The 15,629-nt window shown below is 42.9% G+C and overlaps 1 protein-coding gene across 1 annotated transcript in view; it reads left to right on the forward strand.

Moving 5' to 3' along the window:
• gbe1a (glucan (1,4-alpha-), branching enzyme 1a) overlaps window positions 1-15,629 on the forward strand; it is a 239,766-nt gene that overhangs the window by 92,503 nt on the left and 131,634 nt on the right. The window contains exons 8-9 of the mRNA XM_071364995.1: window positions 14,217-14,332; window positions 15,296-15,423. Coding sequence (XP_071221096.1) covers window positions 14,217-14,332; window positions 15,296-15,423 — 244 coding nt within the window. The remainder of the gene's footprint in view (window positions 1-14,216; window positions 14,333-15,295; window positions 15,424-15,629) is intronic.

Consider the following 15,629-nt stretch of genomic DNA (forward strand, 5'->3'; position numbering starts at 1 on the left):
GTTGGATAATAGACTATAGCAGAGTGGCTAGTTGGATAATAGACTAGCAGAGTGGCTAGTTGGATAATAGACTATAGCAGAGTGGCTAGTTGGATAATAGACTATAGCAGAGTGGCTAGTTGGATAATAGACTATAGCAGAGTGGCTAGTTGGATAATAGACTATAGCAGAGTGGCTATTTGGATAATAGACTATAGCAGAGTGGCTAGTTGGATAATAGACTATAGCAGAGTGGCTAGTTGGATAATAGACTATAGCAGAGTGGCTAGTTGGATAATAGACTATAGCAGAGTGGCTAGTTGGATAATAGACTATAGCAGAGTGGCTAGTTGGATAATAGACTATAGCAGAGTGGCTAGTTGGATAATAGACTGTAGCAGAGTGGCTAGTTGGATAATAGACTATAGCAGAGTGGCTAGTTGGATAATAGACTATAGCAGAGTGGCTAGTTGGATAATAGACTAGCAGAGTGGCTAGTTGGATAATAGACTGTAGCAGAGTGGCTAGTTGGATAATAGACTGTAGCAGAGTGGCTAGTTGGATAATAGACTATAGCAGAGTGGCTAGTTGGATAATAGACTAGCAGAGTGGCTAGTTGGATAATAGACTATAGCAGAGTGGCTAGTTGGATAATAGACTATAGCAGAGTGGCTAGTTGGATAATAGACTATAGCAGAGTGGCTAGTTGGATAATAGACAAGCAGAGTGGCTAGTTGAATAATAGACTATAGCAGAGTGGCTAGTTGGATAATAGACTGTAGCAGAGTGGCTAGTTGGATAGTAGACTGTAGCAGAGTGGCTAGTTGGATAATAGACTGTAGCAGAGTGGCTAGTTGGATAATAGACTATAGCAGAGTGGCTAGTTGGATAATAGACTATAGCAGAGTGGCTAGTTGGATAATAGACTATAGCAGAGTGGCTAGTTGGATAATAGACTATAGCAGAGTGGCTAGTTGGATAATAGACTATAGCAGAGTGGCTAGTTGGATAATAGACTATAGCAGAGTGGCTAGTTGGATAATAGACTATAGCAGAGTGGCTAGTTGGATAATAGACTGTAGCAGAGTGGCTAGTTGGATAATAGACTATAGCAGAGTGGCTAGTTGGATAATAGACTATAGCAGAGTGGCTAGTTGGATAATAGACTATAGCAGAGTGGCTAGTTGGATAATAGACTATAGCAGAGTGGCTAGTTGGATAATAGACTAGCAGAGTGGCTAGTTGGATAATAGACTATAGCAGAGTGGCTAGTTGGATAATAGACTATAGCAGAGTGGCTAGTTGGATAATAGACTATAGCAGAGTGGCTAGTTGGATAATAGACTATAGCAGAGTGGCTAGTTGGATAATAGACTATAGCAGAGTGGCTAGTTGGATAATAGACTATAGCAGAGTGGCTAGTTGGATAATAGACTATAGCAGAGTGGCTAGTTGGATAATAGACTATAGCAGAGTGGCTAGTTGGATAATAGACTATAGCAGAGTGGCTAGTTGGATAATAGACTATAGCAGAACGGCTAGTTGGATAATAGACTATAGCAGAGTGGCTAGTTGGATAATAGACTATAGCAGAGTGGCTAGTTGGATAATAGACTATAGCAGAGTGGCTAGTTGGATAATAGACTATAGCAGAGTGGCTAGTTGGATAATAGACTATAGCAGAGTGGCTAGTTGGATAATAGACTATAGCAGAGTGGCTAGTTGGATAATAGACTCTGCATGCAGAATTCTGTAAAAAATATCCTCTGTGTACAACGTAGAACACCAAATAATGCATGCAGAGCAGAATTAGGCCGATACCCGCTAATTATCAAAATCCAGAAAGAGACGTTAAATTCTACAACCACCTAAAAGGAAGCGATTCCCAAACCTTCCATAACAAAGCCATCACCTACAGAGAGATGAACCTGGAGAAGAGTCCCCTAAGCAAGCTGGTCCTAGGGCTCTGTTCACAAACACAAACACACCCCACAGAGCCCCAGGACAACAACACAATTAGACCCAACCAAATCATGAGAAAACGAAGAGTTCTTTCCAATGTGTCAAGTAATGAACAAAAAAACTGAACAAACTAGGAAGCTATTTGGCCTTAAACAGAGAGTACACTGTGGCAGAATATCTGACCACTGTGACTGACCCAAACTTAAGGAAAGCTTTGACTATGTACAGACTCAGTGAGCACAGCCTTGCTATTGAGAAAGGCCGCCGTAGGCAGACCTGGCTCTCAAGAGAAGACAGGCTATGTGCACACTGCCCACAAAATGAGGTGGAAACTGAGCTGCACTTCCTAACCTCCTGCCCAATGTATGACCATATTAGAGACACATATTTCCCTCAGATTACACAGATCCACAAAGAATTTGAAAACAAATCCAATTTTGATAAACTCCCATATCTACTGGGTGAAATACCACAGTGTGCCATCACAGCAGCAAGATTTGTGACCTGTTGCCACAAGAAAAGGGCAACCAGTGAAGAACAAACACCATTGTAAATACAACCCATATTTATGTTTATTTATTTTCCCTTTTGTACTTTAACTATTTGTACATCGTTACAATGCTGTATATAGACATAATATGACATTTGAAATGTCTGAAATGTCTTTACTGTTCATTTTTATTTATTTCACTTTTGTTTATCTACTTCACGTGCTTTGTCAATGGTGACATATGTTTCCCATGCCAATAAAGCCTTTGAATTGATAAAGGAGAAGAGACAGAGGGAGATGAAGAGAGAGAGAGGTTATTCTAGGTCACAGTAGTGTATCCAGTCACATCCTACAGCCTTGCTCTGGGTCAGCTAGCTAATTAACACACTGCTGTCAATACGTATTCTCCTCCTCTCCCCCCCCCCCCCCGCTCCCCCTAGCTGTATGAATGAGGAGCCATCCTCCCTCTGTCTCTGTCTCTGTCTCTGTCTCTCTCTCTCTCTCTCTCTCTCTCTCTCTCTCTCTGTCTCTCTCTCTGTCTCTCTCTCTGTCTCTCTCTCTGTCTCTCTCTCTCTGTCTCTCTCTCTCTGTCTCTCTCTCTCTCTCTCTCTCTCTCTCTCTCTCTCTCTCTCTCTCTCTCTCTCTCTCTGTCTCTGTCTCTCTGTCTCTGTCTCTCTGTCTCTCTCTCTCTGTCTCTCTCTCTCTGTCTCTCTCTCTCTGTCTCTCTCTCTCTGTCTCTCTCTCTCTCTCTCTCTCTCTCTCTCTCTCTCTGTCTCTCTGTCTCTCTGTCTCTCTGTCTCTCTGTCTCTCTGTCTCTCTGTCTCTCTGTCTCTCTCTCTCTGTCTCTCTCTCTCTGTCTCTCTCTCTCTGTCTCTCTCTCTCTGTCTCTCTCTCTCTGTCTCTGTCTCTGTCTCTGTCTCTGTCTCTGTCTCTCTCTCTCTCTCTCTCTCTCCTGTGTAATTTCTCTGTGGGTATGGGTGGAGAGCTGTCTAGGGGCTGATGGCTTCATCACAGACAGACTGACTGGGCAACGGAGGGAGGGATAGAGCCATCCATCACTGACTTTGACCTTACTCCTCTCCCTCTCTCCTCTACATAGAAAAGATGAGATCTGTCTTTTACTAATTAACGGGAACCTACTGTAGACGCCATCCTACCATCCGTCCATCTCTCTTCTTCTCTCTTTTTCACGCTCCATATTCTTTCCCCCTCTGTCCTTCACGCTCCATATTCTTTCCCCCTCTATCCTTCACGCTCCATATTCTTTCCCCCTCTATCTTTCACGCTCCATATTCTTTCCCCCTCTATCCTTCACGCTCCATATTCTTTCCCCCTCTATCCTTCACTCTCCATATTCTTTCCCCCTCTATCCTTCACGCTCCATATTCTTTCCCCCTCTATCTTTCACGCTCCATATTCTTTCCCCCTCTATCCTTCACGCTCCATATTCTTTCCCCCTCTATCCTTCACGCTCCATATTCTTTCCCCCTCTATCCTTCACGCTCCATATTCTTTCCCCCTCTATCCTTCACGCTCCATATTCTTTCCCCCTCTATCCTTCACGCTCCATATTCTTTCCCCCTCTATCCTTCACGCTCCATATTCTTTCCCCCTCTATCCTTCACGCTCCATATTCTTTCCCCCTCTATCCTTCACGCTCCATATTCTTTCCCCCTCTATCCTTCACGCTCCTTATTCTTTCCCCCTCTATCCTTCACGCTCCATGTTCTTTCCCCCTCTATCCTTCACGCTCCATATTCTTTCCCCCTCTATCCTTCACGCTCCATATTCTTTCCCCCTCTATCCTTCACGCTCCATATTCTTTCCCCCTCTATCCTTCACGCTCCATATTCTTTCCCCCTCTATCCTTCACGCTCCATATTCTTTCCCTCTCTATCCTTCACACTCCATATTCTTTCCCCCTCTGTCCTTCACGCTCCATATTCTTTCCCCCTCTATCCTTCACGCTCCATATTCTTTCCCCCTCTATCCTTCACGCTCCATATTCTTTCCCTCTCTATCCTTCACGCTCCATATTCTTTCCCCCTCTGTCCTTCACGCTCCATATTCTTTCCCTCTCTATCCTTCACGCTCCATATTCTTTCCCCCTCTATCCTTCACGCTCCATATTCTTTCCCCCTCTATCCTTCACCCTCCTTATTCTTCTCTCTATTTCTCTTGCATCTTCCTCCCTCTTTTGTCCTAGATGTTCATTGATTGGTGAAAGCCTCCAGACCTTTTTAATTAGACTTTCATTTCCCCCCTCGCCTTCTTTCCCTTGTCCCCTCTTCCATTTCTCCCCCTTTTCTCTCCTTCCCTCCCCTCCTCTCTCTCTCCTAGTCTCCCCCTTTCACCTCTTCCTTCTCCCTCATCTCCTCTTTCCTTTTAGTTTGTTCTCTAAAACCAATTCATTCATGTTTTATTCACTGTGCTAGCTGTGTGTTGGTGTGCTGTGTAACCTACATTTACATGTTGGTTCTGTGAGATTATTTAAGATACTCTCTGAAGAGAGGGAGGGTTTCAGATGTTTTCAGAAGATGGACAGGGACTCTGCTGTCCTAGCTTCAGGGGGAAGACGGACAGGGACTCTGCTGTCCTAGCTTCAGGGGGAAGACGGACAGGGACTCTGCTGTCCTAGCATCAGGGGGAAGATGGACAGGGACTCTGCTGTCCTAGCTTCAGGGGGGAAGATGGACAGGGACTCTGCTGTCCTAGCTTCAGGGGGGAAGATGGACAGGGACTCTGCTGTCCTAGCTTCAGGGGGGAAGATGGACAGGGACTCTCCTGTCCTAGCTTCAGGGGGGAAGATGGACAGGGACTCTGCTGTCCTAGCTTCAGAGGGAAGATGGACAGGGACAGATGGCCAGGGACTCTGCTGTACTAGCTTCAGAGGGAAGATGGACAGGGACTCTGCTGTCCTAGCTTCAGAGGGAAGATGGACAGGGACTCTGCTGTCCTAGCTTCAGGGGGAAGATGGCCAGGGACTCTGCTGTCCTAGCTTCAGGGGGAAGATGGACAGGGACTCTGCTGTCCTAGCTTCAGAGGGAAGATGGACAGGGACTCTGCTGTCCTAGCTTCAGAGGGAAGATGGACAGGGACAGATGGCCAGGGACTCTGCTGTCCTAGCTTCAGAGGGAAGATGGACAGGGACTCTGCTGTCCTAGCTTCAGGGGGAAGATGGACAGGGACTCTGCTGTCCTAGCTCCAGGGGGAAGATGGGCAGGGACTCTGCTGTCCTAGCGTCAGGGGGAAGATGGACAGGGACTCAGCTGTCCTAGCTTCAGGGGGAAGATGGACAGGGACAGATGGCCAGGGACTCTGCTGTACTAGCTTCAGAGGGAAGATGGACAGGGACAGATGGCCAGGGACTCTGCTGTCCTAGCTTCAGAGGGAAGATGGACAGGGACTCTGCTGTCCTAGCTTCAGGGGGAAGATGGACAGGGACTCTGCTGTCCTAGCTCCAGGGGGAAGATGGGCAGGGACTCTGCTGTCCTAGCATCAGGGGGAAGATGGACAGGGACTCTGCTGTCCCAGCATCAGGGGGAAGATGGACAGGGACTCTGCTGTCCTAGCTTCAGGGGGAAGATGGACAGGGACTCTGCTGTCCTAGCTTCAGGGGGGAAGATGGACAGGGACTCTGCTGTCCTAGCTTCAGGGGGGAAGATGGACAGGGACTCTGCTGTCCTAGCTTCAGGGGGGAAGATGGACAGGGACTCTGCTGTCCTAGCTTCAGAGGGAAGATGGACAGGGACAGATGGCCAGGGACTCTGCTGTCCTAGCTTCAGAGGGAAGATGGACAGGGACTCTGCTGTCCTAGCTTCAGGGGGGAAGATGGACAGGGACTCTGCTGTCCTAGCTTCAGAGGGAAGATGGACAGGGACAGATGGCCAGGGACTCTGCTGTCCTAGCTTCAGGGGGAAGATGGGCAGGGACTCTGCTGTCCTAGCTCCAGGGGGAAGATGGGCAGGGACTCTGCTGTCCTAGCTCCAGGGGGAAGATGGGCAGGGACTCTGCTGTCCTAGCTCCAGGGGGAAGATGGACAGGGACTCTGCTGTCCTAGCTTCAGGGGGAAGATGGACAGGGACTCTACTGTCCTAGCATTAGGGGGAAGATGGACAGGAACTCTGCTGTCCTAGCTTCAGAGGGAAGCTGGTTCCACCACTGGTGTGCCAGGACAGAGAAGAGCTTGGAGTGCACTAGGTGTGAGGGCCAAGAGACCAGAGGCGACAGAACGGAGTGCTCGGGTTGGGGTGTAGGGTTTGAGCAGAGCCTGAAGGTATGGAGGGTCAGTTCCTCTTGCTGCTCCGTAGGTAAGCACCATGGTCTAGTAGTGGAGGCTTTGACTGGAAGCCAGTGGAGTGTGCGGAGAAGCAGGGTGATATGGGAGAACTTGGGAAGGTTGAACACCAGGCGGACTGCAGCGTTCTGGATAAGTTGCAGGGGTTTGATGTCACAAGCAGGGAGCCCAGCCAACAGAGAGATGCAGTAGTCCAGACGGGAGATGACAAGTGTGAGGGAAGGTCATACTACCCCCACGGGAGGGAAGGTCATACTACCCCCACAGGAGGCCCTCGTCGCCCCCGTGACACCACCTTTCTCCGAGGACTTCCCCCTTTCCAAAGCACCCCACCCCCCCCCCCCCCTGCTTTTCTAGGCAATGACACTCCTCGCTGCACCACGCGCCTGGAAAACCACCACGACCTCCCCCTCCCCAAGATGGCCGTCGTTGGGAGTTCCATTGTAAAGGACGGAGCAAAGACATTCTACTTCCTGGTGTGTGACATCACTCAGGACCGTACGGTCATTCTAGACCAAAACCCGGAGCTGCGGACGCTGGTACAAATGACATCAAGCTGCGCCAATGAGACGGGACTTGGAATACCTGAGAGACAGACTATTGGCTACGGGCAAGGGGATTGTTTTTCCTGAAACCTATCCCAACACACGGTCCTGGAATTGATCTTCTTCTCCCGGGCTATTTGCACGTTGTCACTTGGATGAAATCAGGACTCTGCTCTGAAAAAGCGTTGGATTTTTATTGACTACTTCGATCAGTTTTGGGAGCGACTGCAGTTTCTAAAAAGGGGACGTCCTGAACAGGAGCTTGGATGCTGAGTGCTAACGTTGAATAGTGAATACCGTAGTGTCCCGGGATGAGAGCGCGACGGTATGATTATAGGAAAACCTGGATACTGCCTAAACCAGTCTGATCTGAAATCCCATACCTGGGGCCTTGATTCATGTACATGTCACACGTTTTGATTTTTAAAAATTATGTTTTTCTAATTCTTGCTTCTCAAATTAACGCCGACATTTTGATTATTTCTGACACCTGGTTAAAACAACAACGAAAAAGAGTCAGACCCTGAAAATTTGACACACTTGGACGTCGTTCTGACAAACGCACCTTTTGCTAACGATTTTTGGAATCACTTCCAAAAATATATTCCATTTTGGATTCCATGGTGCCGCTAGGGAAGCTTAAAACGCTGAGGATAAATGAGTTCACTGAGGTGTGCAATTGTTTTAATTGATTTTTAATGATGCCTGTGATGTTTCATGGTCTAATGTAATGTACCTGTAGTTGTATCTTGTATTTTGTCCTCGGGGCACCATCGAAAATGAGACCCCCGTCCCCCATAACGTTTTAATATGCAACTTTAATTAAGAGAGGCACATAAAGCCTGTTTATGTTTATGCATGTTAGTAGTATTATATAGTATGGTAGTAGTATTATATAGCACGTTAGCGGTAGTATTATATAGCACGATAGTAGTATTATATAGCACGTTAGCGGTAGTATTATATAGCACGGTAGTAGTATTATATAGCACGATAGTAGTATTATATAGCACGTTAGTAGTATTATATAGCACGGTAGTAGTTTTATATAGCACGTTAGTAGTAGTATATAGCACGTTAGTAGTAGTATATAGCACGTTAGTAGTAGTATATAGCACGGTAGTAGTATTATATAGCACGGTAGTAGTATTATATAGCACGTTAGTAGTATTATATAGCACGGTAGTAGTATTATATAGCACGGTAGTAGTATTATATAGCACGTTAGTAGTATTATATTGCACGGTAGTAGTATTATATAGCACGGTAGTAGTATTATATAGCACGGTAGTAGTATTATATAGCACGTTAGTAGTATTATATAGCACGTTAGTAGTATTATATAGCACGTTAGTAGTATTATATAGCACGGTAGTATATAGCACGATAGTAGTATTATATAGCATGTTAGTAGCATTATATAGCATGTTAGTAGTATTATATAACACATTTGTAGTATTATATAGCACGGTAGTAGTATTATATAGCACGTTAGTAGTATTATATAGCACGTTAGTAGTATTATATAGCACGGTAGCAGTAGTATTATATAGCACGGTAGCAGTAGTATTATATTGCACGGTAGCAGTAGTATTATACAGCACGTTAGTAGTATTATACAGCACGTTAGTAGTATTATATAGCACGGTAGCAGTAGTATTATATAGCACGGTAGCAGTAGTATTATATTGCACGGTAGCAGTAGTATTATACAGCACGTTAGTAGTATTATACAGCACGTTAGTAGTATTATATAGCACGTTAGTAGTATTATATAGCACGTTAGTAGTATTATATAGCACGTTAGTAGTATGATATAGCACGTTAGTAGTAGTATATAGCACGTTAGTAGTAGTATATAGCACGTTAGTAGTAGTATATAGCACGGTAGTAGTAGTATATAGCACGATAGTAGTATTATATAGCACGTTAGTAGTATTATATAGCACGTTAGTAGTATTATATAGCACGGTAGTAGTATTATATAGCACGATAGTAGTATTATATAGCACGATAGTAGTATTATATAGCATGTTAGTAGTAGTATATAACACATTTGTAGTATTATATAGCATGTTAGTAGTAGTATATAACACATTTGTAGTATTATATAGCACGTTAGTAGTATTATACAGCACGTTAGTAGTATTATACAGCACGTTAGTAGTATTATACAGCACGTTAGTAGTATTATACAGCACGTTAGTAGTATTATATAGCACGTTAGTAGTATTATATAGCACGTTAGTAGTATTATATAGCGCGTTAGTAGTATTATATAGCACGGTAGTAGTATTATATAGCACGATAGTAGTATTATATAGCACGTTAGTAGTATTATACAGCACGTTAGTAGTATTATATAGCACGTTAGTAGTATTATATAGCACGATAGTAGTATTATATAGCACGATAGTAGTATTATATAGCACGATAGTAGTATTATATAGCATGTTAGTAGTAGTATATAGCACGTTAGTAGTATTATATAGCACGATAGTAGTATTATATAGCACGATAGTAGTATTATATAGCACGTTAGTAGTATTATATAGCACGATAGTAGTATTATATAGCACGTTAGTAGTATTATATAGCACGATAGTAGTATTATATAGCACGATAGTAGTATTATATAGCACGTTAGTAGTATTATATAGCACGATAGTAGTATTATATAGCACGATAGTAGTATTATATAGCACGTTAGTAGTATTATATAGCACGATAGTAGTATTATATAGCACGATAGTAGTATTATATAGCACGTTAGTAGTATTATATAGCACGTTAGTAGTATTATATAGCACGATAGTAGTATTATATAGCACGATAGTAGTATTATATAGCACGATAGTAGTATTATATAGCACGTTAGTAGTATTATATAGCACGTTAGTAGTATTATACAGCACGTTAGTAGTACGATATAGCACGATAGTAGTATTATATAGCACGATAGTAGTATTATATAGCACGATAGTAGTATTATATAGCACGATAGTAGTATTATATAGCACGATAGTAGTATTATATAGCACGATAGTAGTATTATATAGCACGATAGTAGTATTATATAGCACGTTAGTAGTATTATACAGCACGTTAGTAGTATGATATAGCACGATAGTAGTATTATATAGCACGATAGTAGTATTATATAGCACGATAGTAGTATTATATAGCACGATAGTAGTATTATATAGCACGTTAGTAGTATTATACAGCACGTTAGTAGTATTATATAGCACGATAGTAGTATTATATAGCACGATAGTAGTATTATATAGCATGTTAGTAGTAGTATACAGCACGTTAGTAGTATTATACAGCACGTTAGTAGTATTATATAGCACGATAGTAGTATTATATAGCACGATAGTAGTATTATATAGCACGTTAGTAGTATTATATAGCACGTTAGTAGTAGTATATAGCACGGTAGTAGTATTATATAGCACGATAGTAGTATTATATAGCATGTTAGTAGTATTATATAGCACGTTAGTAGTAGTATATAGCACGTTAGTAGTATTATATAGCACGTTAGTAGTATTATATAGCACGTTAGTAGTATTATATAGCACGGTAGTAGTATTATATAGCACGGTAGTAGTATTATATAGCACGGTAGTAGTATTATATAGCACGGTAGTAGTATTATATAGCACGGTAGTAGTATTATATAGCACGGTAGTAGTATTATATAGCACGTTAGTAGTATTATATTGCACGTTAGTAGTATTATATAGCACGGTAGTAGTATTATATAGCACGGTAGTAGTATTATATAGCACGTTAGTAGTATTATATAGCACGTTAGTAGTATTATATAGCACGTTAGTAGTATTATATAGCACGGTAGTATATAGCACGATAGTAGTATTATATAGCATGTTAGTAGCATTATATAGCATGTTAGTAGTATTATATAACACATTTGTAGTATTATATAGCACGGTAGTAGTATTATATAGCACGTTAGTAGTATTATATAGCACGTTAGTAGTATTATATAGCACGGTAGCAGTAGTATTATATAGCACGGTAGCAGTAGTATTATATAGCACGGTAGCAGTAGTATTATACAGCACGTTAGTAGTATTATACAGCACGTTAGTAGTATTATACAGCACGTTAGTAGTATTATATAGCACGTTAGTAGTATTATATAGCACGTTAGTAGTATTATATAGCACGTTAGTAGTATGATATAGCACGTTAGTAGTAGTATATAGCACGTTAGTAGTAGTATATAGCACGTTAGTAGTAGTATATAGCACGGTAGTAGTAGTATATAGCACGATAGTAGTATTATATAGCACGTTAGTAGTATTATATAGCACGGTAGTAGTATTATATAGCACGATAGTAGTATTATATAGCACGATAGTAGTATTATATAGCATGTTAGTAGTAGTATATAACACATTTGTAGTATTATATAGCATGTTAGTAGTAGTATATAACACATTTGTAGTATTATATAGCACGTTAGTAGTATTATACAGCACGTTAGTAGTATTATACAGCACGTTAGTAGTATTATACAGCACGTTAGTAGTATTATACAGCACGTTAGTAGTATTATATAGCACGTTAGTAGTATTATATAGCACGTTAGTAGTATTATATAGCACGGTAGTAGTATTATATAGCACGATAGTAGTATTATATAGCACGTTAGTAGTATTATACAGCACGTTAGTAGTATTATACAGCACGTTAGTAGTATTATATAGCAAGTTAGTAGTATTATATAGCACGCTAGTAGTATTATATAGCATGTTAGTAGTAGTATATAACACATTTGTAGTATTATATAGCACGTTTGTAGTATTATATAGCATGTTAGTAGTATTATATAGCACGTTAGTAGTATTATACAGCACGTTAGTAGTATTATACAGCATGTTAGTAGTATTATATAGCACGTTAGTAGTATTATATAGCACGTTAGTAGTAGTATATAACACATTTGTAGTATTATATAGCACGTTTGTAGTATTATATAGCATGTTAGTAGTATTATATAGCACGTTAGTAGTATTATACAGCACGTTAGTAGTATTATACAGCATGTTAGTAGTATTATATAGCACGTTAGTAGTATTATATAGCACGTTAGTAGTATTATACAGCACGTTAGTAGTATTATATAGCATGTTAGTAGTATGATATAGCATGTTAGTAGTATTATATAGCACACTAGTATTGTTAGTAAAGCATGTTAGTATTGTTACGACTCCAAAACCATCGTTAAGTTTGCCTACAGTAGTAGGCCTGATCACCGATGAGACAACCTATAGGGGAGGAGGTCAGAGACCTGGCCGTGTGGTGCCAGGACAACAACCTCTCCCTCAACGTGATCAAGACAAAGGACATGATCGTGGACTACAGGAAAAGGAGGACCGAACACGCCCCCATTCTCATCGACGGGGCTGCAGTGGAGCAGGTTGAGAGCTTCAAGTTCCTTGGCGTCGACATCAACCAACAAACTAACATGGTCAAAGCACACCAAGACAGTCGTGAAGAGAGCACAACAAAACCTATTCCCCCTCAGGAGACTGAAAAGATTTGGCATGGGTCCTCATATCCTCAAAAGGTTCTACAGCTGCACCATCGAGAGCATCCTGACTGGTTGCATCACCGCCTGGTATGGCAACTGCTCGGCTTCCGACCGCAAGGGGCCTTTGCGGGGCCTACAGAGGGTAGTACAAACGGCCCAGTACATCCCTGGGGCCAAGCTTCCTGCCATCCAGGACCTCTATACCAGGAGGTGTCAGAGGAAGACCCTAACAATTGTCAAAGACTCCAGCCATCCTAGTCATAGACTGTTCTCTCTGCTGCCGCACGGCAAGCGGTACCAGAGCGCCAAGTCTAGGTCCAAGAGGCTTCTAAACAGCTTCTACCCCCCCAAGCCATAAGACTCCTGAACATCTAATGAAATGGCTACCCAGACTATTTGCATTGTCCCCCCCCCCTCTTTACACCGCTGCTGCTACTCTGTTATTATCTATGCGTAGTCACTTTAATAACTCTACCTACATGTACATATTACCTCAACTAACCAATTTGATTATATATCATGTTATACAAATCTTAAGTACTGTAAACACAGATAAAGATTTTTATTTTTTATTTTTTATATATACCTCTCTCTCTCTCGGTCTCTGGCTTTATTGGCATGGCAAACATATGTCAACATTGCCAAACGCAAGTTTATTTTTATTTATTTAACCAGGTAAGTTGACTGAGAACACATTCTCATTTACAGCAACGACCTGGGGAATAGTTACAGGGGAGAGGAGGGTGGATGTGAAGTAGATAATAAACTGTAGAAATGTCCAGGAAATATTACACTCACAGAAGTTCCAAAAATAATCTATGTACAATGTTGTAATGATGTACAAAAGGGAAAATAAATAAGCATAAATATGGGTTGTATTTACAATGGTGTTTGTTCTTCACTGGTTGCCCTTTTCTTGTGGCAACAGGTCACAAATATTGCTGCTGTGATTGCACACTGTGGTATTTCACCCAGTAGATATGGGAGTTTATCAAAAATGGGTTTGTTTTCAAATTACAAATTCTTTGTGGATCAGTGTAATCTGAGGGAAATATGTCTCTCTAATATGGTCATACATTTGGCAGGAGGTTAGGAAGTGCAGCTCAGTTTCCACCTCATTTTGTGGGCAGTGTGCACATAGCCTGTCTTCTCTTGAGAGCCAGGTCTGCCTACGGCGGCCTTTCTCAATAGCAAGGCTATGCTCACTGAGTCTGTACATAGTCAAAGCTTTCCTTAAGTTTGGGTCAGTCACATTGGTCAGGTATTCTGCCACTGTGTACTCTCTGTTTAGGGCCAAATAGCATCTCTCTCTCTCTCTCTCTCTCTCTCTCTCTCTGTCTCTGTCTCTGTCTCTCTCTCTCTCTCTCTCTGTAGTTGGGAGGTGTTGAGGTTCCTGCTGTCTAATCTCAGATGGTGGATGGAGGAGTATCGCTTCGATGGCTTCAGGTTCGACGGCGTCTCATCCATGCTCTACCACCACCACGGCATCGGTGAGATGTGTGTGTTGGTGCGTGCATGTGTCTTTCTCCCCATCATATCACTGTTCAAACCAGACAGGCTTTTGAGTTATGCAACTCTCAGTAGACACTCACAGTGTTATGTACCTCTCAATATAAAGAGATGAAAAGATAGAGTAGGCGGGAGAGGGAGAGGGAGATACTGTAGTTGGTGAGTAATGTTTGAGACCTTGGCGTTCCAAGTGAATACAAGTGAGAATCTGTCTGAACTAAACTGAGCTGTCTCTCTCTCTGTCCTCTCTGTCTCTCTCCTCTCGCTCTCTCTGTTCTCTCTCGCTCTCTCTGTCCTCTCTCGCTCTCTCTGTCCTCTCTCGCTCTCTCTGTCCTCTCGCTCTCTCTGTCCTCTCTCACTCTCTGTTCTCTCTCGCTCTCTCTGTTCTCTCTCGCTCTCTCTGTCCTCTCTCTCTGTCCTCTCTCGCTCTCTCTGTCCTCTCTCGCTCTCTCTGTCCTCTCTCGCTCTCTCTGTCCTCTCTCGCTCTCTCTGTCCTCTCTCGCTCTCTCTGTCTCTCTCGCTCTCTCTGTCCTCTCTCACTCTCTGTTCTCTCTCGCTCTCTCTGTTCTCTCTCGCTCTCTCTGTCCTCTCTCTCTGTCCTCTCTCGCTCTCTCTGTCCTCTCTCGCTCTCTCTGTCCTCTCTCGCTCTCTCTGTCCTCTCTCGCTCTCTCTGTTCTCTCTCGCTCTCTCTGTTCTCTCTCTCTCTCTCTCTGTCCTCTCGCTCTGTCCTCTTTCCCTCTCTCTCTGTCCTCTCTCTGTCCTCTGTCCTCTGTCCTCTCGCTCTCTCTGTCCTCTCTCTGTCCTCTGTCCTCTCGCTCTCTCTGTCCTCTCTATGTTCTCTCTGTTCTCTCTGTCCTCTCTCCCTCTCTCTGTTCTCTTTCTCTCTCTCTCTGTCCTCTCTCCCTCTCTCGTTCGTTCTTCCTCTCTCTCTGTCCTCTCCACAGCCATGTCTTTCTCTGGTGGTTACAGTGAGTACTTTGGGATGCAGGTTGATGAGGACTCGATCATACATCTGATGCTCTCCAACCACATCCTACACACACTCTACCCTGACTGCATTACCATCGCAGAGGTAATGACACACCACATCCTGCACACTCTACCCTGACTACATTATCATTGCAGAGGTAATGACACACCGCATCCTGCACACTCTACCCTGACTGCATTACCACCGCAGAGGTAATGACATACCACATCCTGCACACTCTACCCTGACTGCATTACCATTGCAGAGGTAATGACACACCGCATCCTACACACACTACCCTGACTGCA

The sequence above is a fragment of the Salvelinus alpinus genome, chromosome 24, assembly GCF_045679555.1.
Source record: "Salvelinus alpinus chromosome 24, SLU_Salpinus.1, whole genome shotgun sequence".
Lineage (NCBI taxonomy): Eukaryota > Metazoa > Chordata > Actinopteri > Salmoniformes > Salmonidae > Salvelinus > Salvelinus alpinus.